This window comes from Crocuta crocuta, unplaced genomic scaffold, assembly GCF_008692635.1.
Source record: "Crocuta crocuta isolate KB4526 unplaced genomic scaffold, BGI_CrCroc_1.0 scaffold299, whole genome shotgun sequence".
Lineage (NCBI taxonomy): Eukaryota > Metazoa > Chordata > Mammalia > Carnivora > Hyaenidae > Crocuta > Crocuta crocuta.
In genome coordinates this window covers 6,092,543-6,117,966 of record NW_027532747.1, presented here as the reverse complement: position 1 = coordinate 6,117,966, position 25,424 = coordinate 6,092,543, and the positions used below count along the sequence as shown (strand labels likewise).

General features: G+C 39.9%; 1 protein-coding gene across 4 annotated transcripts in view; it reads right to left on the bottom strand.

Moving 5' to 3' along the window:
* ATG2B (autophagy related 2B) overlaps positions 1-25,424 on the bottom strand; it is a 69,777-nt gene that overhangs the window by 22,195 nt on the left and 22,158 nt on the right. For all 4 annotated transcript variants that reach the window (XM_077780858.1, XM_077780860.1, XM_077780859.1 and 1 more), the window contains exons 7-28: positions 23,362-23,458; positions 22,911-23,096; positions 21,740-21,900; positions 21,547-21,652; positions 20,387-20,648; positions 19,025-19,175; positions 18,100-18,192; positions 17,782-17,970; positions 15,726-15,999; positions 14,822-14,924; positions 12,801-12,993; positions 12,381-12,523; positions 7,446-7,597; positions 6,916-7,088; positions 6,335-6,485; positions 5,189-5,388; positions 4,940-5,020; positions 3,664-3,770; positions 3,420-3,512; positions 2,793-2,863; positions 2,220-2,296; positions 1,596-1,766 (exon numbers count right to left, since the gene is read on the bottom strand). In XM_077780858.1, coding sequence (XP_077636984.1) covers positions 1,596-1,766; positions 2,220-2,296; positions 2,793-2,863; positions 3,420-3,512; positions 3,664-3,770; positions 4,940-5,020; positions 5,189-5,388; positions 6,335-6,485; positions 6,916-7,088; positions 7,446-7,597; positions 12,381-12,523; positions 12,801-12,993; positions 14,822-14,924; positions 15,726-15,999; positions 17,782-17,970; positions 18,100-18,192; positions 19,025-19,175; positions 20,387-20,648; positions 21,547-21,652; positions 21,740-21,900; positions 22,911-23,096; positions 23,362-23,458 — 3,234 coding nt within the window. The remainder of the gene's footprint in view (positions 1-1,595; positions 1,767-2,219; positions 2,297-2,792; positions 2,864-3,419; positions 3,513-3,663; positions 3,771-4,939; positions 5,021-5,188; positions 5,389-6,334; positions 6,486-6,915; positions 7,089-7,445; positions 7,598-12,380; positions 12,524-12,800; positions 12,994-14,821; positions 14,925-15,725; positions 16,000-17,781; positions 17,971-18,099; positions 18,193-19,024; positions 19,176-20,386; positions 20,649-21,546; positions 21,653-21,739; positions 21,901-22,910; positions 23,097-23,361; positions 23,459-25,424) is intronic.

Below are 25,424 nucleotides of genomic sequence, written 5' to 3'. Positions count from 1 at the left end.
CAGGGAACCGGGGTCAGAGAGAGACAGAACATCAGAGGAGAGAGGATAAAAATACTGCAGTGAGGCCTGGGGCGACAGAGTCTCTCTCCGCAGAGCTGGATCTGCTCAAATCCAGCAGCTGCAACAACGCTCGCTCCTGACCCCGAGCTGCTGGGGCTCAGAGCCTCGGGTCTCGGGATGAATGGACATCTAAGGACAGCAGGGGGCACACACAGGAGGGGAAACCTACTGAATGGGGGGCAGGGCTCAACTCCAGCACTGACACTTCACCATTTTGGTCAGTGAACGGTGCACTCGTTAAATCCAGACCACGCTTCTTAAATGGGAGCATGGCTCTAAAGTGGAAAGATCCAATTTGAAAGGGGTAATTTAAAGCAACTTTTAGTAAACTGGAGAATGTTTTTAAAAAGAGAATAAACAACCGAGAGGGAGTGTCATGAATTGCCCTCTAATCAGTGGGAATATAGCAGGAGCAAGGAGTCAAAAACAGAAGCGTAACACAAATGAAGTGCAGAAGCATCCTGAATGAAAGTCAAGGCCAATCAGACCCTTACTAGAGGCTCCATCACTGGAGAGACTGAGAATTCTGTTCACAGACCAGACCATGAAAAAGAATGGAAAAACACTTAACAAGGGGCACCTGGGTGGCGCAGTCAGTTAAGTGCTTCACTTCGACTCAGGTCATGATCTCGCGGTTTGGGGGTTAGAGCCCCGCGTCTGGCTCTGCTGACAGCTCAGGCTGCTTCAGATGGGGGGTGTGGTGTGGTGTGGTGTGGTGTGGTGTGGTGTGGTGTGTGTGTGTGTGTGTGTGTGTGTGTGTGTGTGTCTGCCCCTCCCCCACTCACCCTCTGTCTCTGTCTCTCAAAAATGAATAAACATTAAAAATATTTTTTAAAAAAGAAAAAACGCTTAACAATTAAAAATGCTAAACACACTCAACACTGTTCAATCTAGATGTAAGAGAGGACAGAGAGGTACATATTGGGGCATAAGAAAGCACTGACCTGAAAATCAAAATATCTGAATTTTGTTGCCATTTTTACTACTAGGTTGGGTAAATCACCTCAATCTCTGGGTTTTAACTTATTTATCTGCAAAACACAGATGATAATCTTTACTCTGTCATACTAGGTTAAGGGAAATCACACAGGAGAATATAGACTGAAAACCGGACAGAACCCTACATAACAAACATGAAAGAGAACAGAGGTCTTCTGGAAACAATACGTTTCCTGCGTCTCCCCCTCTCGGATGCAGTTTTACACCTGACTTACACCTCACAAGCTCTTACATGCTAAGTGTTTTCTTTCTGCCCGGAGGGGAGATGAAATAACTTAAGTCTAGAAAAAACTATCATGTTGGCTAAGATTAGGGTTTTGAAACAAAGAATATCAAACAGTGGAACGGTTTTCCAAAAAGGCCCCTGGATGCACCTTTCCAGACACCACCACTCTGAAGGTAAATAACAGATGATTTTCGATGTTTCTTTGCTACCTCATGACGGTCATGAAGACCTCACTGACCACCCCTGTCACCTAAGTGGCTGCAACGGGTCACAGGGAGTAAGTTCTCATGCACGCCGCCGTCGGCTGTACCTGTGTCTTTCTTTCAGGGGCTCCCGGCTCCGTTTCCGCCTTGTTAGCCCCGTGTAAGTCCCCGTAGCTTGCGATGTATTGAATGAGATTCATTAACGCAGCACAGGAGTCCGAGCACGTTCTGATATGGACGATGTCACTGGAACAGTGTAGCTCGAAGCGCGGCTCGGTCTGGATGGAGACAAGGGAAAAAGGATGAAAACATTTTCCAGGGGCACCCGGGGCTCAGTCAGCTGAGCACTCAACCCTTGGTTTCAGTTCAGGTCATGACCTGACAGTTTGAGAGTTCAAGTGGGATTCTCCCCTCTCCTCCCACCCCACCCCACCCCCGTCTCTCCCTCTCTGTCTGCCCCATCCCCGCTTGAGTTTGTGCTCTTTCTCAAAAATAAACTTTAAAAAAATATTTTAAGAAAATTTTTTTCCAAACACAAGGTAAAATTTTCTTGTGTTGCATAGGTTTACATTAAAATAGAATTTTTCTTGCCACAGGAAATGTGTATTTATAATGAGTAAATCCCAATTTTAAAATATTTTATCTACTTTTGACCAATTTTTACAGTAAATTCAATACTTCTATAAAAAGTAGGACTTAGATAAAAATTTCCATTTATTTTAATGACTTACTTGCTCTCCATCAGAATCAGATTTCACTGCAGTGATGGTTAGTTCCAAAAGCCCCATATCCATCACACGGACATAATCTGAAAGTTTTTAAATTAACAAAATGTCGGAGCAAAGCTTTCAAAAAATGCTTATCCAACCAACATGTATTAAAACTAGCATCTCTTGGGGCGCCTGGGTGGCTCAGTCAGTTAAGCCTCTGACTTTGGCTCAGGTCATGATCTCACAGTTCGTGGGTTTGAGCCCCGCATCGGGCTCTGTGCTGATAGCCAGCTCAGAGCTGCAGCCTGTTTCAGATTCTGTGTCTCCCTCTCTCTCTGACCCTCCCCTGCTCATGCTGTCTCTCTCTCTCTCTCAGAAATAAAACATTAAAAAAAATAAAACTAGCATCTCTTTAAAATTTATGGCATAATTTGATGCATTTAACTGACGTTCTAAGGCCATGACAACTTCAAACTGGTGCTTAGTAAGATCCTCAGTTCAACGGCATCATTCCAGAGTTCGAATGCTTTAAAATACTCATGTACAAAAAATAAAGAGCATTCTCCTACCCCAGATTTGTTTTTCAACTCTTACCTCTATTCAAATTTATGGTAACAGTATTACACTTGTCGGACAAATGTAAAGCAGCTTCATCCATGATTATTCTGAGGAAAAAAGATAAAAATCAACATCTAAAAACTTAACTTGGAATACACAACACGTGATCACGGCACACTTAAGTGTATCAGATTGATAAGTTATCAAAGTCATGTAAAGTTTCTTACAAGTGCCATCTGACATTTCCTTAAATTTCACTGCTTCTGCTAGAAGGACTCAATGTGTGCAAAGAGGAAGACTGAATCATCTGCTCAAATTCATTTTAAATTTTCAGCATATTTTGATAGATGCCCAAATTCATAAGACTTAAATTAGGAAAATAAAGGGTATCAGATCATATGTGAAGTTTATATTCTGTTTTAAGAAGTAAACTATCCATCCCAAGAATTCATTTCCTCCCTAAAAATGAAAAACATGGATATACAGAAGGGATGGGACGAATCATCTGAAATCTAAAAATTAAAAACCTGGAGAGAGTAGCCGGACTACGAGGAAAAGAATGCTGGTGTTAATGAAAGACTGGGACTCTTATCGGGTTTAGGTGAGTATCAGGCAGCATGTTTGGACCAGCTGCATTTAGTAGACACCAAAGTTCACAGACACCTGAGAGTAGATGATGATTTATCCAAGGCCACGCTACTCGAGACACTGAATGTTTCCACGGTGAGAAGAGATCGAATCGGCAAATAAAGAGGCCTAACACCGAAAAGAAACAAAAAAACATCACTTGGCTACCACCACAAAAACTCCCTCAAAGGGCAGGATCAACCTTAATTTGAATTAAGTATTTTTTCAAAACTTAGTACGTATTTTGAATAGTTTTATTTTGTTCCATCTGTGAACTAACCTATAATCGAGTGCACAGCTCCAGAGATGAACGTGAAAAGTTGTAAATGAAGTTGGAGGATTATATCCCAGGACAGGTTCATCAGCAATATTCAAGAAGTATAAAATCTATAATCACAAAAATAGTAAATGCCCTGCTTTAGAAGGGAAAAAAAATTGATAGGACGTCCTTAATACCAATGTAAAATAAAAGATCTCACAGAAAAAGCAAAACCAAAAAGCAAACCATTTATTGAAAAACTAAAGCTGAAAGAAAATACTCATCATTTTGAAGGAATTCATTTCAAAAAGTATTTGCAAAACTAGCTTGAAATGGAGAGAGGCCATCTGACCGCTGCAATGCTACAGACATCTTGGCAAAATCCTACCTTACGAAACTGAAGCATGTATGATACACTTTCACGTTACTTTGCCAGGGACAATTCTTGAAAAAAAAATTTTTTGCTAAAGACCACTTATGCTCCCCGCCTGGTTTTATACATAATCCATTTTTGGGAAAAGTTACTCCTCCTTAAATTATACCTAACTCAGTATGAAAACCAGTCTCTCTCTCACCAACATCTATTCTCCCAAATTTCTATCTAAATGAGGTTAGACCAACCTCTCCCTTACAACCGAGCTCAGTATTCACACGAATCAGTGCTTTACCCTCACCACGCTGGGCTAAGCCTCCTCGTGTTTCCTAAATGCTCTGATGAAAGCTCTCTGAAAACTTGCAAGTATAAAATATTTTCAGAGCAAAAGGAAAAGTTCCCTTTTCTAAGGAAAATGAACAAAACTCACTATGCACTAGTTTTCATTCTCACATAGAAAAGAATTAACCAACCGTATTTCATTAATCAAACAGTTGTTACACTGGAAATTAATTACAGAAATCCTTATAAATGCCTCAATGCTTGTTACTGGCTTAGGGAATCATTCTGAAATTACAGCTCTTAAGGGATATAGGGTTAGAAGTTCAATCACTACCTCATTCATTTCCCCTCTACACTAGGTGCTCCAAGGTTCTGGGACACAGAATCCCTTCCCTTAAATGATATATATGAGAACTCTGAGAGGTTTAGGGCCCAAATTTCAAGGTAAAAAATCCATTTCATTCTGGAGTGGTGATAATGTTCTATTTCAGAATACACCTAAGAGGTGGTTACATGGGAGTGTTTGCCTCCGTGGAAATTCGGTGAGTGCGGATTCTGTATGACTAGTGACTCTACAGTGTGTGTATTACACGTCAGGATGAAATAAGAAGTAAAACAATCCGTGCAGAACAACTCTCTTACCTGCTCGTGCCAGCTAAGCCCAGAAGGAAGCATTCTGTGCTGGAGTGTGGCTCCTTTCAATCCCACAGCAATGAGAAATTCCTACACACAACAACACAAAGAATTCCATTTACCACCTACGTAACCCTCTAATTCAAAACTTGAAAAGGTTTTCTAAGGAAAAAATGTGTTGCCTTTTATGCGATCACGTTTAGCTAGTAATCAAATGGATGGCAAGCATTTGATGGTATAAAAATACAAAAGACAAACCTTTGTGTTGGACTCTGATTTATCAGACAGTATTTTAACTGCAACAGAGAGCATATTCAAAGGATCTCCTCCAACACCATCTGAAGCGGCTCTACTGACGCCATCTTCTTCAGAAGAATAAATAGTAGGTTCCAACCAATGTGGGCGGGTTGAACTGGGCAGTCGTGTTTCTGTAGGGAGAATCGCTCCATCCACTATGCCTACATCCACAATGAGAAGACAACAAAATGATAATCTGAAATTAGTTCATAGACTTTCGAAACTCAAAACTCCATACACTTCCACTGAATATAATGACCCAGAACCAGCTTGACATTACTAATCTGTACGTCTCTGCTAATGTNAAATGCTTTTAGGAAAATTAAACAGAAAAATCTGATAAACATGAGGACTGTCCAAGTATGGTTTTCTACACTTTGGGAAACAAAAAAAAAGAATGGTGCAAGTCTCTTCTATTTTCTATTCACAAGGTAACAGGGAATGTACACAAAGGGATGTTAAATTCTGTATTTGTTAGCATAAGGAGATACTGCTTAAGAGTAACAAATGTAAAGTCTCATCAACTCACTGGTGGATAATAAGATATGGTATATCCGTAAATGGAGTTATTATTCAGCAATGAAAAAGGTTAAAACACTGTCATACTTGGATGAGGCTTGGAAACATCATACAAATGAAAGAAGCCAGTCACAAAAGACCGTGTACTGAATGACTCCATAAACATACAGAATACATAAATCCACCAAGTAGATTAGAGGTTAGTTAGTGCTGGGGCGGGGTCGGGGGATAGTGAGGGTTATGGGAGGGGTACAGCTAAGGGGTACATAGTTTCTTTTAGGGATGATGAAAATGTTCTAGAGTTGACTGTAATGATGGTTACAACTCTGTAAAATACTAAAAACCAATGAAACGTAGAGTTTAAATGGGTGAAATACACAGTGTATGAATATCAATAAAGTTGTTGCCTCCCCAAAAAACCAAAACATCAACTCCTAATGTACAATAAGCATTACTTGGCCAGTGGCATCAGAACACCCCACAGAAAACAATTTCTATTATCAGAGTTCTGTTCTCAGTAGATTTTATGAAACAAAATTTAAACCGGTCTAAACAGAAGCGAACAAACGCACATGAAACGTGTCCTACCTTTGTGGTACAGACTGAAGCTGCTAGAATGAAGGCAGATGTAGTGCTTGTCATCAAAACCTTCGTATTTTGTCACACAAAACAAGGAACCACTGTTGAACTCTAACCAGAATTCACCATGCATATTTTCCAACAGCTCTCCATTATCTTGCTAATAAAAAGATCGGAAAAACACAGAAGCCATTATTTAAATGCAGAAAAGGAAGAATGGCCCTTGGGTTGCTCTTTCCTGATTCAGTTTAGAAGATTCTCCCATGTGGCCACAAACTGGTCTGATTCTGGAACCACCCACCAGGGTGGTATTAAAAACCGAATAATCAAATTCTGGGTGGGGCCTCTTCTGTCAATCCCGGTACTTCATCCTTTGTACAGATGAAATTTCTAGTCATCACTTCAGGAGCAGAACCAGCATTTTTGCCAAAAGAAGGACCATATAACGCTGTCTTCCAATCTGCAGTGACAGACTGATCTTCCCCAAGCGGGAGACAACCTCACACTCCCTGGATGAGAGGACGCTTGTATAGATGGGGGAGATTTGAAACGAGATACACTCGCAACACTTTGCATTTGTAAATCCTCACCTTTACTTCTGTAAACACGGCCATTAATCCATGATTAACGCTCAGAAGAACAGACAGAAAACTTTGTGAGTTCTTGTTCTGAGAGTCTAGTTTTTTTTTCCTACGGGACCGGTAGCTGGGATCAACAGTAGAAAAATACTGCAACGTCTCCTCCTCAGATCCACTTTCCTCATCTGTGAGAAACAAATGTCAAAAATCTATGGTTCTGACAGTTATGAAAATAAAACAGTACCTGGAACAGTATCGCAATACTTATCTGACAACCTGTTTTTTACCGAAAATCTGGCATGACAATAAAAATGTATTTTCTATATTGTTCTTTCCCACTTAAGACCATGTATATACTGTCCCTAAAAGACAACATATTTCATTGATGCCATTCTCAATATGGACATAAAGTGGGGAAATACCGGAAGTTACTAAGAGATGTTATAAAATATATTACAAGTAGAAAACAGCCAAGAAACATTTTGATATCAATTGAGAAAAGGTTACTAATTTTAATTCAGAACAGACTTAAAATACATTACCATAGTGAAGTGTAGATTTAAATTGACTAAAACTATCTTTGTTGAAGGCATTTATCAGTTGGCTGGCCACGGAAAGGCCATGTGAAATATTCTCAAATGTCTCGACCGGTGAAGGAGCCGTTGGCTCCCAAAGCAGCAAGTCATTAAAGATCCTGTTATAGACACAAGGTGACAAGTAAGTACGTAACTCGTAGTTCAAGTGGAGGTACACTAAAGCACAGGCCTTTATGAAGGCACAGGAATAATGATTTTTCTAAATGGTGACACAGAAATTAGATCCTACCCCAAAAAAAAAAGTTTTTAAGCATTAATTATGTTCTTTCAATGGAAAAATCACTGGGCTGGACCTAGTGCAGGGCGGTGAGAAAGGCATCTGTGCGATGCGATCCCTACTTCGCTAGCTGCCCAGTTGTGCCTGTGTGGTGTGCCTCGAATTACATACACCCAAAAGCACTTTAATGGAGGAAGTTAATCTAAAACCCACGAAGAGCAAGAAAGCGGTTGACAGAGTAGCGCACACCTCGTTCTGTCTCATCTGACGGCCCCCAGTCCCACGGGGCAGCCAAGGAGGAATCCTTACCCTCACTTCACACTCGGAGGAGCTGCCTTGTACGGGCCACACAGCTGACGTGCCAGGAGCTGGGGCCACAGCCCAGATCTTGTCTGGCCCCCTCCCCCACCACTCACTGTCCCCAGGGACAAGTGCTTTCCGTCCCGCAGAAGTGCAGCTTCATCAGGGAGAGTGCAGGAGACCAAGAGTGCGTGTGAAGCGGGAACACAGACAGGAGACCCACTCACGAGCGGCCCCGCCACGGCAAGGGCGGTGACTGAGACACGTCAAGCCAGGCGACCAACACATCCTATTTCTTCAAAGAAACCTGTCACTACCCCACGCCCTTCTGCTCCTGCCCCCACCCTCAGCACCCAGGCTTCACGTTTCCACGAAAACAGACTTCACAACGTCCTCTCTCCCTCAGCAAAACCTTCACGTCTAACTCCATCATGGCACCCGTGACACTCTATTTTCTTGCTTCCCCTTCTCAGACTGTAGCCTCTGAGAGAGAGCACGCAGGTCCTGGACACCTTTACATGTGCTCGCACAGTGACTGTCACATAACAGGCAGCGAGGGTTTGGTGACCGACAGGGAAGGACTGCCAAAAGCACAGCCTCACATAAAGCCTAGTGTGAATACCACTTATGGTGCCAAGCCATGATGTAGCCCTGGCCCTTCCTGTGAGAAGCCACTCGTCTAGGAATTTTCTGGGCCAATTCCCGAGCTTCTGAAGCCCTAGAAAGTATAAACCGGGATGGAGTACTAGGACTCCGAGTAGACTGAAGTCCCCACTCCAAGGGCTCTCCATTTGGACGCATCAGTAGGTGAAGAATACCAGTGACATGGGCCAGAAATAGGTCTCATCTCAGACATGATGACAGCTGGGGCCCCAGACAGTGCGGTACTCATTGGCTGGCTGGGCTCTCTTGGGCATATTACTTACTGGACAAAGAAACAAAAGAGCCTAAGCCCTGATCTTACTTTGAACTCCTATATAAATAAATAACGACGATATAAAAGAAAAAAAAAACAAAATGGAAGAATTTTCTCAGGAAATACTCTTCCTTTACTTACTCCCTACAACTATTCTCTTATCTTCGTAGGCTAAAAAGAAACCATTACTTTATCTAAAACCTGGAGTTCTGGTAGGTGACCTGGAGATGTAAGTTTCATACGATTTTACATTTTGGCCTAAACACAGTCCTGATACCATTAATACTATAAAACACTGGATGGTGTTTCTACTACGAAGAAAACAGACAAGACATTTAAGGGCACATCGCCGCGGTTCTGTGGCTATAAGCCTAAAATAGAATATGTTCAATAAATATCTGATCCAGAAATTTTTTTTTTTTACATTCTATTCTAAATACAATTTTCTATCTCAAACGTTTAAAACAGAAAAAATGGGCCTGTACCTGAGACTGTGTGTCTAAACAGCCAGCTGACCAAGGGACTGATATATGAATAAACCAAGATCCTAAATGTATGGAGTTAAGGCAGAGTTGGTTATAACTCCTGCTCAGAGTTATGTTTTTAAATGTATGAAAATTAAAAATAAATAAAAGTAAAAATTATATATTTCGTTATACATGTGTATATTTTTATATATAATATAAAATTAAATTTATATATACTGTAAAATTGATGTTAAAATTATATAATTACATAATATGATTATATAATTAAAAGGGCAATATTGAAACATTTCGCAAAACTCGAATGGGGTCGGAGGATTAGGTAGGGCAGAATATCAACTTTTTCACTTTGATGGCTGAGTTATGATTACGTGGAAGAATGTCCTTGTTTGTGGGCAATACACATTCAAGTGCTCAGAGAACCTCAGGTGAGCAGCTCACTCTCAAATGTTTTGAGGGATTGGGGGGAAAGAGCTCTTTGTGATGTTTTCTGTAAGTTTGAGAATATTTGAAAACCTTAGTATTAGCGTCAAAATAAAAACATACATATTTAAAGGCAAACAAGGAGCAAAGACCTCACACCTGGGAGCGTGGATGCGTGACTTACGAGACCCGCCGGGTAAGGAACCCTCCGTTATCTATGTAACTGCGGGCTCTGGGCAGCAGGAGAAGAGGGCAGAGTGAGGTTCCACAGAAACGCTCTTGAGGAGCCCCCATTTAACCAACTCCTCAGAAGAACAGATACTCTGGCTCCCCGACAGGTGCAGCCACCTGCCCCACGTGCCATGCTGACTGATGTCCCCATATGCTAACTGCTGGCTCCTTGGGGCTACTCTCCAGCACACCTGAGAAGTCTGCTCCCACCAGGCGAGCTCAACGTTCTGTGTATTCAAGTGTCCTTGTGTTTGGCCTCAAATGTGCTCATCCCAGCTGTATTTAAGTATATTTTCATAAAATACTGTGCTAACAGGTGACTTTGAAATACATAGACTGGAAAAATCTTAAAACCCAAGAAGGATTTTGCACTCAGATTACTTTGAACCTGTTTTATCAGAAACTGAAAATTACAGACAAACCCTTTTGGGTACTACAACAACAACAACAAGGTCCGGTCTTGTATTTAAAACGTGGTAAATGAACATATTTATAAACTGAATGTTTAAGGTACATATTTCTGTTCTGATGTTGCACTTTAACCAACAGCCACCTGCTCGAGCAAATGCAGGAAGAGGAAGAAATGGACTAAGCCCTCTGACCTCTGGGCTGGACTTTGAACTAGTCTTTCATTTTTCTGTCTTAGCCTTGCACATCTGTCAGCTCTTAGATTATTTCTCAACTATAAAAGAGTGGTTGAGAGATCAGTGGTTTCCAAACTTTAGATCACGCATAAACCCTAACTGCTAAAAACATAAAAGCCTTCTGATGTGAATTTACAAATTATGTTTTAATCTACATATTATGTATATCAGAAGATATATACACCTTATAAGACTTTTTAAAAAGTTAAACAGAAGAACATTTTCTTCCTACATTTCAATGGACTGTCCTATGAATCTATCTCATCATCAAGACAACTGAACTACATAGATCTTTCTTGAACTTAATTTTCTGGTTCTAAGATCAACAGCCTTGGTCACTGGTAGGCAATAAGGAGGTTCAGAGCTTATTAACAGGTAAGGGATAAGAGCCAGGGACATCTGATACTAAGTAAATGTATGGCGGAAACAAGGAGCTTCTGAAAATTAATAAAAATGAAAATAACAAGTTTTACATATGGGAAGCTAGTGATAAAAAGACACTAAGAACATCTTTTTCTAGAAAAGCACATGACCATCTTTAAAGTATGCTACAGAAGAGACTCCTTCCGTGTATGGGAATGAGGACAGTAACAGAGGACCACTGAGTGCTCACCATATGCTCGGCACTGTTCTCAGAACTTTCCGTGTACTGTATCCTCTAATCCTCTAAACAACCCTTTGAGACAGGTATAAGTATCACCCACTTTTTTTATAGATAAGGAAACTGAGCTTAGGGAGGCCACATAAGTTGGGAAGGTCTTCAGAGTCTAGGATATTTCAACTCTTCTCATGTACGTTGGGAAGGTCTTCAGAGTCTAGGATATTTGCTTGGCATGTATGTTTAAGGATATTTATAATCAATTTAAATTGTTACACACAAATTGACAAGTTTGAGTTGCAGAATTCTAACAAGCTGCTTTTTTAAACTCTGAAAAAAGATGCTCCTTATAAAAGATTGAATTCTTTTTTTTTTTTTAAATATTTTTTTATTTATTTCTAGTGTAGAGAGAGAGAGAGAGAGAGACAGCGTGAGCAGGGGAGGGTCAGAGAGAGAGGGAGACACAGACTCTGAAATAGGCTCCAGGCTCCGAGCTGGCAGTCAGCACAGAGCCCGACGCGGGGCTCAAACCCACGAACCACGAGATCATGACCTAAGCGAAAGTCGGACGCTTAACCGACTAAGCCACCCAGGCGCCCCAAAAGACTTTGAATTCTGAGTGTACCCCAGCACCCACTGGCCTTACATACAGGGATCGCCCCACCAGCACCTGCTGGCCCTCCATACAGGGATCCCCCCACCCAGTACCTGGTGGCCCTCCATACAGGGACCTCCCAACTCTTTTCATGTCACTGCACACACAGAAGACATATTTGCTCAGTGCCCAGTCAGAGGTAGGGTGACAGACAGCAACCAGCCAACCACAGTGGAGGAAATAAACATTTCACACACAAGTAACTGGAGTTACCAGACACACTGGTTAGGAAACTCTGCTATGACAACAGCCCACTATAACGGTAAGTTTTGAAATCAACAGCACACAAAGTACCCAGAGATGGCAGATAATATTAAAAGCAAGGAAAGAAAAGGGGAAAGTGGGGAAACAGCGGGGCAGTTAGGCAGAGAACTCCAATCCCAAAGACTCAACTAAATGTGTTTAAACTCACCTATTATACAGCTTCTCATAAAAACCTTTGTTCGGTAGTGTTATATGAATGCTGGGCAATGTAAGTTCTAGCACATAGTGAGAATTGCTGATTGCTTTATCCTGAAACTCTGTCATTTCCACAGTGTCTCCTGGCATCACCATCTAAAATATAACAGTTTGGTGCAGAAAAAGGATCAAATAACCATTTCGTATTTAAAATAAGAGTAGCATCTTCTTACCCTATCCATAGGACTTGGTGTGTGAGCAATTAAACAAACATGTAATAATTGTAACCAAGGAAGAAATAGACATTACTCAGTCTTGCAGTTAAAAACCCAGCAAAAATAGTATACGAAGTATTTTTTTTTAAATTCAGAATGAAAATGATTGGTGTATGACAGAGGATAACCCCCTCGTTGCTAGCTCACTTTTATCTTACCTGTTCATTTTCAAACATGACTCTGCGAGAAGAAAAGGGAGAAGGCGCTGGTCTTCGCAGGTCACAAACGTCCTTCAGGGAATGAGCACCACCTTCCTCTTCTTCCTGGTAGCGGCCGTCATTCTCTTCTTCCTCAGCTGCTATTCTCTCCAGAATGGAATGCATAGCTGGCGGATTTATTTTCAGTACAATTCTGATAGCAAAGACAATTTAAAAACTCAAGGTCTAAGAGAAAATTGCAAGACTTTAACCTTTCTGCAAACTAACACAAAAACCACTGACGACAGGATTCAGCTTCTCTACAAAGTCTAATTATTGACATGTAACCACTTCAGAGTGCGGTGTAGCTTCGAAGTACAGAAGTAAATAAAAGAGGGGCGTTAACATTTTACACTAGGCTAACTAAAAATCTGATCTTTTGAGGATAAAAGGTGATCTTTGAATTTCATGAACAGCCAGCGAATTTTACCTAAGAATTCTATTTATCATCATAAAACCAAATGCTTCTGGGGTTTGCTCTGCCATTATGGAATGCTTGCTGACCTAAGAGACCTACATTCTAGAAATTGTTCACATGGAAAAGGAGAGGTTGATAAGGGAATAAACTAGAACTGCAACAATAAAGTAATTTTTCCTTCAGGAATGAAAGGCTTGCAGGGCTGTTGCCCTCGGCCCCTCCCTTCCTACCCCTGCTCACCACTAGTAAAGGCTCTGCAGTCTCCTTAACACCACTGCGAGGCGGCCCGACGTCCCCAAACGAAACAGTGGCCCTGTACCTATAACGGGTTTTCCCCCTACGTAGGTGGGCAGTTGATTCAGTGATGAACAAGGACAACCATTTCCTAACTTAGATACTCTCATATCAAATGTGCTTCCAAATTAAGTGAAGTAGATCCATTTCTTATGATGGAAACTCATACACTAAATTGCCCATGACCGGGCACGTACTGAACACGCCCATCCGAAGAGCCTGCCAGGCCTGATACACTGGGGGCGTGTGTAACATAAGGCAGGCAGAAAACCGGGGCAGGCAGAAAACTGGGGCAAAAAGACAGACCACTTTAATTCTCAGGTTTCAAATATTCAGCTTTCAATATAATAAAAAGTCACTATTTCAAGTAAACTACGTCCTTTTAAATATATCCAAGCCTCCTGTCAGGCCATTAAGTTAAATAATAATATACAAGGAGTGACAACTGTGTTACAGAATAATTAGTAGTCTATAATAAATATAATTATTTTATTAATTCTAAGAACTCCTGAGGTAGTTCTTGATACCCACCCACCTGCACACTGGAGTCACCTGGTGTAATTTTAGACCGACTCTTCTGATGCCCAGCCTCGAACCCAAAATCTCAGGGCAGGGTCCATGAGTCAGTATTTTGTAAAAGCTCCCAGATTTGAAAAACAGTGTCCTAAAGAGATCACGGACTAGAAGACTCATTTGACAACTAACCACTAAATGATGCCACACGACTCTTCTCCTAGAGCCCTGGCGGGTTTTAAGAGTTCAGGATTCTGGGGAGCCTGGGTGGCTTAGTCAGTTAAGCGTCTGACTTTGGCTTAGGTCATGATCTCACGGTTCGTGGGTTCGAGCCCCACGTCAGGTGCTGTGCTGACTGCCAGCTCAGAGCCTGGAGCCTATTTCGGAGTCTGTATCTCCCTCTCTCTCTGACCCTCCCCTGCTCACACTGTCTCTCTCTCTCCTAGGAATAAATTAAAAAAAAAATTTAAAAAAAAGTTCAGGATTCTTCTGTCCCTCTAGTTAAACTGTGTAGCTTGAGACCAGGGAATACACTTTACGCTTCTTCTCACACGATACCAACAGATACCTTTCACAGAGTAATACACTCAACATGCACTTTTAAGTTTATTTTATCCATCTTCCTCTGAGCTCTCTCATTAAGGCTGAATATTTCTAGTTTAAATTCATAGCCAAAATGTCGATTCATACCACTGCAGCAGTTTATTTTTGAAAGGATAATCTCACTAAATGCCTATCATACACATCTGCTACTCACCGTGGCCAGTCGAAGTCATCTGATGATGCTGTATCTCCATCTACCCCACTACACACATGGAAAAACTTAATAGATGGTTCTCCTTTATCTTCCTGGAAGGACCCTAAAGAAACAAGACTGATTCACTAAAATGCATTTCGTCTCAAGTGCTAAAAGAAAAAGTGGTTTCGTTCTTACATAAGCACAGATCCCCTAGATCAGGGACATGGGGCAACATGAAATTGTTCAGCACTTATTTTTTTGTCCCTATCTCATGGGTACATGTAGGGAGACAGGATGAGCAGATGAATTAAAGATGATGTTTTCTGTTCAGATTCAAATTCTTGGGTACCAAGTTCGATGTATGTAAGGTGCATAATCATGACATAGTAAATACAGCAGGTGCCACTTACTGAGGGCCTCTAAATGATTATTGTACATAAAAGTTTATACAGTTAATCTAGGAACACAGGGATAATAACTACATTTCTTAAATGTTTTGTACCAAGCATGGGAAGAATTCCCTCCTTTCACAATAACCAATGCATGATTTTTCAGTCCACTTTACAAAGAAGGACTTTCCCCCAGGATCCTGAGTTTCCTATCACTGTAGATAAGATCGGATAATCCCCAGATCAGCAAGTCAACTGTAAATATCTGTCAAGATGTGTAAAACTCAGAACAAGGAGAAAGAGGCTTTGCAGCATTCCCCTATAGAAAAGTACTTTAACGAAGTGAGTAATCATGGTTAGTAACTGAAAAAAGATTATCTCCCATATTGGTATACACTACTAGAAAAAAGCCACTCCTCTTGTTTTCTAACGGTATATAATGTTACTATACTAGGGGCTGTCACAGATGCTTTCGTGTTTGTTTCAGTATCAGTTGTTTCTGGTCTGGCTCTTACGGGAACATTCAATCTTACCAACTAGTTCTCTAAAGGTAAGTTCCAATTTAATCTGTTCTGGGGTTGATCCTCCTATAAATTCAGTCTTAAATTCTAGATCTGTGAATGCTAACTGAAGGATCTCCTTCTGAAGTGACTTCTTGAACCACGGTCCTCTTTCCTGATCAGAGCGAAGATCAGGTATTGGAAAGCGAACAGAAAGATTTAATGCCGGTGTGGCAACTTGGACTGATATCCGACAATTTGCAGGATTATGTGAATCATCCAGAAATACTTCAGTGAAAGCCTTGTGCTAAAACACAAAACATCAAAAATACACCAAAATGTCAAATGAATAAGCACAAATGAGGTTAGTATTCAACATTACAATATGTATAATCACTATTTCCTCATTCAGTATCAAGCATTAAAATAAGATTCAAATTAACTACTACCATATTAATTTAGTGCAATGAAATTTTATAATGTAACAGCTATTGGCACCATGCCAAATTACTGGCAAAAGTTAAATCCTCATGTAAAACCAAAAGAAAAACTGAACCAAAGTGAAGATACAGGTGCTATCGATGCACACATATATTAGAACGGACTGAAGAGGGATAGTGTGTAAAGTAGATTATCAATGAGTCCAATACAGTTAAAAATCAATTTGACACTCAACATGAAGGATTTTTCTACCACTGTGCTACTGGAAAGGCTCAATGTGAAGTAAGATAAATTAAGCCAAATGCAAAGGCCCACTCATCCAACCCTGACCCTACTCTGTATTTCCAGGCCGAAGCCCAGGGCCTGGCACAGCGTAAGTTCTAAACATTCACCAGATGACTCACGCTGAGCTCCCATCCAACCCAAGGGTATAGGCCCATCGAAGGGCTCTTAGAAACCCAGACATGGACGCTCCCTTTGCTCAGAGTCATTTTACCACCCAAGTGTCAAAGAACATGCCCTTCAGATAAAGGTCTATTAGTAGTTTTTTTCTAAAATGTATTGAAGCTTACAAAGCTTTAGTCCAGAGTGCACTGCAGGTGAGAGCACCCCTCTACCTCGTGAACTGGTATTCTAACCTCCCAGATTAGAAACCCCCCTTCTTACCCTAGACTTGGATTTTTAACACACCTATCCTTTCTCTCCCCTACCGGACTCTGTAATACTAGCCCCTCTTCCCAGCAAAAATAACTGGAGAGATTAAGCCATCATTCCGGCACATCTACGGCTAGCACACTAGCCCCATAGAACTTCAAGTAACTCGTGATTGGTGAGAACATAAAATAAAGAATGCTGATTTAATGTGAATACCCACCATTCATGAAGGGAGAAACAAGTAAGCAGAAACACAGCTTTTCCCTTTTCTTTTTAAACCAAAGTTGTCTCTATCTGTTCCTGGTCCTTAGAGCCCCCAAATTCCTAATAGATTTCTTGCAAATCTGACTTACTTGAATTGCTTAGAAAAGACACCAAGCACCAGATAGATCTAAGTAAAGGTGACCTAATGTGATGCCCAATAACCCAATACTATAAATTATATTCCCACCTTCAAAAGTATATCTTTCATATGGGCTACATTTATAGGGAGACCAAGTAGTTTACTAAATGTGTGAATGAATTTTGCACAGATATTGTAATTAAAATTTATAAAATCTGGATAAACACAGAAAAGGAAAGGGAATCTAATTCTACACTCTACCACAATCAATGCTACCAACTGGTACAGTTCCATCCATTCTTTTGCTATACCTTGTTCATTTACACAGTTGTCACAAAAGTTTATGTGGAGTAACATGTTTCACTTTTTCTCTTAATACTCCTTCATGAACTTTCTTCATGTTGCCACCCATCTTTATAACCATCATTCAACATGGCCACAAAAATATTTTACTCCATACATTAGCAAAGCTTATTCAGCTAGTCTACCACCTAGGCAGAAAAGTCTTGGTTTTTCATTATTATGAATAATGCTGTTTTAGTAATATGTGCTATTTAAGCTATTAAGAATACTTAATCTCACAAATGATCTCAATAAGCCCATTAGCTAGCTATACTCATGATTAGCATTTGCAATGTTCTCAATACTTACCAGACTAATATGTTTATTGTATGAAGTATACATGTGAGATGCCATCATTTCCACTGTAGTAAGTTTTTGTGGTTGAAGCAAGGAATTTAATCTGTCCACAATACTGATATCCAGCTCACAAAACACCGGATTTAACTTAATTTGTAATTCTGCCTTCTGAGGAACAGAACTAAGTCTTGCTTGATTACCCTTTAAAAAAAAAGGAAAACATTAATAGGACCATCAATACCATAAAATAAAGTGAAAATCTTAGGATTGTGACAAAATACATATCAAATGTAAAGTTATAGGTGGTCATCACATAAAAAGGCTTCTTACCTGGGGTCCTTTATTCTCAGAATGCTTATAATGAAGCTGAAGACACACAGGGGGATGGGAATCAGTTCGCTCTTTGGAATGGAACATTAAAAGCTTATGAGGGAAGATAAAAATAAGTTAAATGTAAGGTACTTAACTATCATTAATCCCATGAATTAACAGAGGTGTTAATATAATAGTGGGAAAACCTTAAGCTTTCTGAAGCCAGGAAAGAGGATTTTACATTTCATTTTGGGCTCTTATAAGCAGTGCAAATCCTAGACAAGTTAGTTAGTTCACTTCTGGGATACTTAGGATCTCATCTGTGAAGTATACCTGAGAATTCAAGTAAATTAATGCCCAAGAAAGTACTCTGAAAATAAAATAATGTACAAAGGCAGTAACAACAATAAATGTTATCACAACTTTGAAAAGTTTCCCTAGAAAACATTTTAGAATTAGAAAAAAAAAATCAGACTACTAATAAATGAACAAAAGAGATTATGCTGGTATTAAACACTGTTATGAGCACACTGCAAGCATTCAATATTTGCTGAATGCCAAAATTCTTCTGAAATTAATGGTGCTTGAAAAATTAGTGAAATGAAATCATCGGTCTCGTAACATATCTGCCACTCTAAAACAAGTCAACTTTAAATTAAAAGGTCTAACAGACTCTTAGAATGACCTTGAACGTCATACTTTTAAAATGTTCAACAGGGGCACTTGGGTGGCTCAGTCGGTTAAGCGTCCGACTCTTGGTTTCAGCTCAGGTCACAATCTCACACTTTGGGAGACTGAGCCTCATGTGCTGTTAGTACAGAGCCTGCTTCAGATTCTCTCCCTCCCCCACCTCTCTCTCCGCCCCTCCCCTGCTCGTGCTCTCTTACCCCCTCTCTCAAACTTAGAAATGAAGAATCCTAAAGGAAAAGTATCTAGCATTTACCTCTGTGTAGTGAGGAGGAACAGAATGAAAATCAGTTGGAAATAGGCACTCCAAGAGTTCCATTTGCCCAATGGACATATCAGTACTAAAATATCGGGAAGCTGATCTTTGTCTTTGTTCATAGGACACTTTGACGCCAGTACCTATAAATCTGTTATAAAAAAATAAAGCATTTAAGAGTATTCATGTACTTCTACATTAACCAATGTGTTAAAGAAGAGTACACAAGTGTTATTAAAGCACACTTATCTGCCCCTTCTGACAAATTCAAGTTGTTAGTAATCACTAACAGCTAATATATCCCTAAGGATATTAACCAGAGAGATTGTTTCAAATTTCCCATTCCCTGACATAATGAGGCAGCTCTATTGATAGGAAATGATCCAGGATATACTCATTTCCTAATACTGACCTTCGTTCTTTGGCATTTAAAAATTTATATTGCAGTGGACAAAAATCTTTCACATCTGTAAAATAGATGTAATGGATTCTTAAAATTATCTAAGAGCTTCATGCAATATTTTTCAAACTTCAGTCAGTGGATCTCAAGTGAAAGTCCATTTCCAGTTGCTGCTACTTTTGTTAGATTTCCTCCTGGCATATATTTGAAGCCTTGTCAAAAATGGCGATAGGGGATGTTTCTACCATTTTATTATAAATACTATGGTTCTTACCTGTAGAGTTTCTTTTGCTAGGTATAAAAACTACTCTATAGCAACTGTCAACGCTTTAAAAAAATTGAAGTTAAAATAAAAGGCCAAACCATTTTCTAAACATATTAATGTATGTCCCTAAACTACTGTATACACTACGAGCAAAAAATCACTTTGTTAAAATAAACGGTATTTACATATTAAGAATATTACACTTAACAAATTTAATTATCTCCTCGCTTACCTATTAGGACTCAACCCATTAAAGCAGAAGTTGAAAGTGCAGCACCGAGGCTCAAGATCAGCCTCAGTGCCGTCCCCCACCCCATTGCCAGGGGCAGAGGGCCACACTGCATCCACCTTGCTGAGCCACTGACAGTAAGAACTATCTTTAGGATTCTAATGGTGTCAATATTTTAACTGGCTGAATGTGGTTGAAAAAACTTGTCAAAAGCAGAGAAAACTCCAGATTATCTCAATCGAAAACTCCAGATTATCTCAATCTTTATGTGAATTGTTTCACGTGCCAATGAACCAGAACGAGAGACTCCATGGTAAGCATGTTTCCAGCGCTGAAAGAAAACCTCACTCCTCCTCTCCTTGACAAGTAAAATGGGAAATCAGAAAAACAAATGCAAATAGGTAGATACAAAAGCCCACATCATCTGGTTCTTTTTCAAGGAGTGTTAATAAATATGAGACAGTTTACCTAAGGTGATCGTGTTTGCAAGCTTCTGCAAATACTACTCGGAAAGATTTCAAATCATCTGTTGAAAATCTTGCTGGGTCAATCTTTTCTATGCACGTAAAGAAAGCTATCGCCAAAGGCGTCAATGGATTAAGGTTCAAAGACGTTTCAGGTGGAGACAAAGGATCGATATGAAGCACGGAGATGGAGAAGGTTCCCACAGCAAGTCTAAAAATAAGCTCGGGCCTGGATTCATCCACTGAAACAGATCTAGACGGGAGAGCTGGAACACATGGGTTAAAACGGGATACATAAAATACTTAAAAGTAATCCATGATATCAAGATTATAAAACATTTACTCATGTTAGTTTAAAAAAAAAAACAACAACAACAACCAGGTGATCATACAACAGTTTGAATGACATTTGATGTCAAACAAGATAAACTATTCTCTCTCTGCATTTTATATCCTGGATCCTTGATAAAGAAACATATGGGGGTTGAGCATGGGACTCAATCTCAGGTTGAGTTCAAGCCTCACACTGTGTAGATTAAATAAAGCAAAAAACAAAAAAATGGGGCGCCTGGGTGGCTCAGTCCATTAAGCAGCTGACTCTTGACTTTGGCTCAGGTTATGATCTCACGGTTAGGAGACTGAGCCTGGCATCAGGCTCAGTAGAGCCTGCTTCGGATTTTCTCTCTCCTCTTTCTCTCTCTGCTCCTCCCTCGCTCGTGCTCTCTAAGTAAATAAGTAAAATTAAAAAACAAACAAACAAAAACACATGAACAAAACTTTTGCAGTAATAAAACTGTATTGGAAAAGTCACAGATGAACCAAAAGTTGCTCAAATTTTCCTTTAAGCCTCGTGTCTCTTTCAGTTAAATTTTGCAGAGGAGAAGCCTGAGGTTCTCTTTCAAGAAAAGCGTCAGACGGTTGATGAGGCTCCTCAGCTGCGACAATAATAGGAAACTTATGTGTACTTTTTAATAAAAATATTTAAATATGCAAAGACTACAAGTTCATTTTCTTTCTAAATTTTGTTAAAGGGCCTAGATCAAAAGATTTTATGAAGGGAAAGCAGTGGCAGAATGGCATTTTCAAGAAAGAAACAATGTGCTGTAATTTTCAAATCTTTTACAGTTCCAGGGGCACCATCAGTAAACGTCTCCTAGTACGTACACGTTTTCTGTAAAGCTGGAGGGGGACCCAGGGCAGATGGGGGTGCTGACCCCCTCGCTGGCTGTTCTTTGTGATGATCAAGGAAATCTCCCCATGTGGGCTGAAGCTGTGAAAGAGTTTTTTTTAAAACACATGAATAAAGCACAGAATTTTAGAAGCCACTTTTCAAGCAGAGTAACAAATAATACTTTACCACAGTAGCACTTAATGGAGATCCTGCCGGAGTATTTGTATTTGTGTATGTACTAGTTAACGATAACTCGAGGTCCATATTTGGAGGGTCTCCAAGGGGTGGAAGAGAAGAGAGACTATGGGACATGTCCATATCAGCCATGGAGAAGAAAACTTCTTCTTCTAGAGAGAATTACACTTTGTCAATGGTATAATTCATGTCTTTGTAGTAAGTTAACATATATTAATGTAATATTCTTCCTTCAGATTATCTGCAATACAGAGATGCCCTAAATTTTACATTCCTTCCAGTGGGTTAGTGGGTTCATTTTTTTGGATCCAAGATATAAATGGCATAATAAAAACTCAACCAAATACAAGTGTAACAAAAGGTTATGCTATCCTACTGGTGAACTTGTTTTGTGTTTTTTTTAAATATATGACATGCAGTACCATATGGTATATTTTTAGGTGTCATGTGACAGCTTAGGAGTTAAAACCCAACTTTAAAATAGTATGAAGATCTTGCAGTGTCTGGTTTCACATGCATACAGCTATTTCTTTAAACACAAACAAACCTGAATATGTTATTTAGAATTCTATTTACATTTCACTTTCTTCTTTCTAGAGGTTGTTTTACCCTCGTATGAATGAAGTCTGTTATGACCAGAATTTCTTGAGAACACTTTCTTGTTTTTAATTTATTTAGGTCAACATTCTGGATTTAAATGGATTCTTATTACCTCAGGTATTAGTGCTTAAACATTCTAAAACACCTGTAAATGCCAGGTCTACCTGGTAAAGACTATATTTACAGATAATTGATAGAAGAGTAGAGAAAGGTTCCTGAAGGAATCTACTGGAAATCATTATACAAGTATGTAAGAATCTGACAAAATGAATAATTAGCCCCAATTTATCTTTTGCGTCAATCTGCATTTTTGTAAATTGACTGTCTTTAGACTAAAAGAAAGGATAACTCACGACTTACAAGGTTACACAGTCAACAAAAGCCACACGTGGCAGTAGAGCGCTGTAATTAATGTCACGGTTAGATCAACGTATTAACTTAGACCTTCCTGGAGCACAGATCTTTTGTTCTTTACTGAACTCCATTTCACAACAGCCAAACTGTTTACCCTGCTCTATGAGGACACTGTAGGGACGTAGTGTCAACTGCTTTAGTTGCTTACCCCGGCTAGAAGGTGTACGAGCAGATTCGGTCTCATAAAAGCTTTGCTCTGAAGACACGCCCGCGGAGAGGGAATCTTTCCTCAAATAATACCGGTTTAATTCCATCTGAATTCGATACTCATCTTCCTGCTGCATAGGTCGGTTTTTTCTATCTTTATTACCTAAACCTATTTTGCTAGAATTTTCTGGAAGTATAGAAAGGAAAGCAAAAGAAAGCAAAACAGTAACTAAATCTGGAGTTCATTAACTCACTCCCCAAACCCACTACTTGTTCAACACTAACAGCAACTTCATGCCACAATCAATGCAGAACTACCACTATTTAATATTAATCAGAGACCTACGCAGTAGCTTTAAGCAGCTAGCTAGAAATCATAGAATCTTTGATCTTAATTAAAAAGTTTTAAAGTTAAAAATAATAACAACAGAGTTGTCCGTTGCCATACTTGCCTGGTCCAGCAATAGCTGCTAACATATCCAAAAGCAAGTGCACCTGCCTTGGTGACAGGAATAGATGAATAGAGTCTATCTGTCCATCAATATCCAACTTCAAAAAAAAAAACAACAACAACCATTCAGGATAAACACTCTTGAAAATCTCATCACCACAAATCCCAGTATACTTTAATGCATGGAGATGAATATGGATTAGTCACTCTTGAATTCTTTGACCTAAGAGTCCATCCACGAACTCACACAATCTAAATAAAAAGACTTATGGCCATCAAATTGCTGTTCTAAGAGGGAAAATCCTCCTGAGGAATTCCATGTTGGCAAGTCCAAGCTCTTCGAGTTTTCTATGGAGTATTTAAGGTATCTGAAGACTTAAGACACAGTTGCTAAGAAAGAATATGAAGTTGAGCCTCCCTGGGTGGCTCAGTTGGTTAAGCGTCTGACTTTGGCTCAGGTCATGATCTCATGGTTCATGAGTCTGAGCCCTGCATCGGGCTCTATGCTGACAGCTCAGAGCCTGGAGCCTGCTGCAGATTCTGTCTCCCTCTCACTGTGCCCCTCCCCGGCTCATGCTCGCTCGCGCCCTCTCTCTCTCTCTCTCTCAAATAAACAAACATTAAAAACAACTAAAAAAAAAAAAAATATGAAGTTAGTAGCACAGTATTCATTCCCAACAGGACTTCAAGACTCAAGTCACAATCCTCAAAGCTAGATTCAACCCAGCATCATATCCAAGCTCGCCCACTTGCTAGCAAAGCACGTGGGGACCCTCTCTACCAGCAGTGGGCCTCACACTCTCCGCTGGGGAGGAAAGTGCAAGCCACAGCAGCGAGGCTGATGGAGTGGATGCTCATGTGAACTGCCTNCTCTCTCTCTCTCTCTCAAATAAACAAACATTAAAAACAACTAAAAAAAAAAAAAAAGAATATGAAGTTAGTAGCACAGTACTCATTCCCAACAGGACTTCAAGACTCAAGTCACAATCCTCAAAGCTAGATTCAACCCAGCATCATATCCAAGCTCGCCCACTTGCTAGCAAAGCACGTGGGGACCCTCTCTACCAGCAGTGGGCCTCACACTCTCCGCTGGGGAGGAAAGTGCAAGCCACAGCAGCGAGGCTGATGGAGTGGATGCTCATGTGAACTGCCTTGCTCTTTTCCAAGTCTCCGTCCATCTTATCTCCTAGAAATAGGAGCCCACCCAGTCTCATCCTGATTCCTAGGCAAAAATATCCTAACAAAACAGTTACTCGTTCTCTCCACCACATTCTAAAAGGCTGAATATGCTGTGCTCGCCTTACTTTTCATTCACCTCCTCTTAGTCCTAATGCTAACACTCCTATTATCTTTATGCCATTGTGGAATTTAAAAAGAATCAATTAATAAAATAAATACATTCATATTTGGAAAATGGCATCTTTCCCAGGGGGAAAAACAAATTTCTGATTCTAAAAACAAAAAATATTATATAGTAACTCTGAGAAATGTCCATGATCTGAGACTATAACAACATTCTCCAATAATAACAATCATCAGTATCACTGTGTGTGTGTGTGTGTTTGATGGGGTGCTACGTCCCAACTTGCATGAGGCTCTCTCTGCCCCTCCCTGACTCATGCTTTCTTTCTCTCAGAATAAACTTTTTAAAAAAATTTAAAAATAAAGTAAAATAATATCAAACTCAATGACACAGTAACTGAAATGAAATGTCTAAAAATTCAATACATACAAGTCCTCTATCACCTTATATAGTGCACTCCTGAAAGTGCATGCTAAAACTGAGTATGTGAACCATAAGGCTTATACACTATTTGGGGTGGGTACCAGTCTCAGAGAACTAAAAAAAAAAAAACAACCAAAAAACAACAACAAAAAAAAACCCCAAAAACCTTTCATAACATTTTGAACTTGCAGTTGAAAGACGTGGGTCTACAAACATCAAAGGGACTAAAGATCAGACACTTTGAGTGCCCCTAACCAAGGCCACCTTTGTCTACACCGCACCGTTTATGAGATTTACATTTCTCAATGCTAATATCTAGAAGTTCTATTTTTCCATTT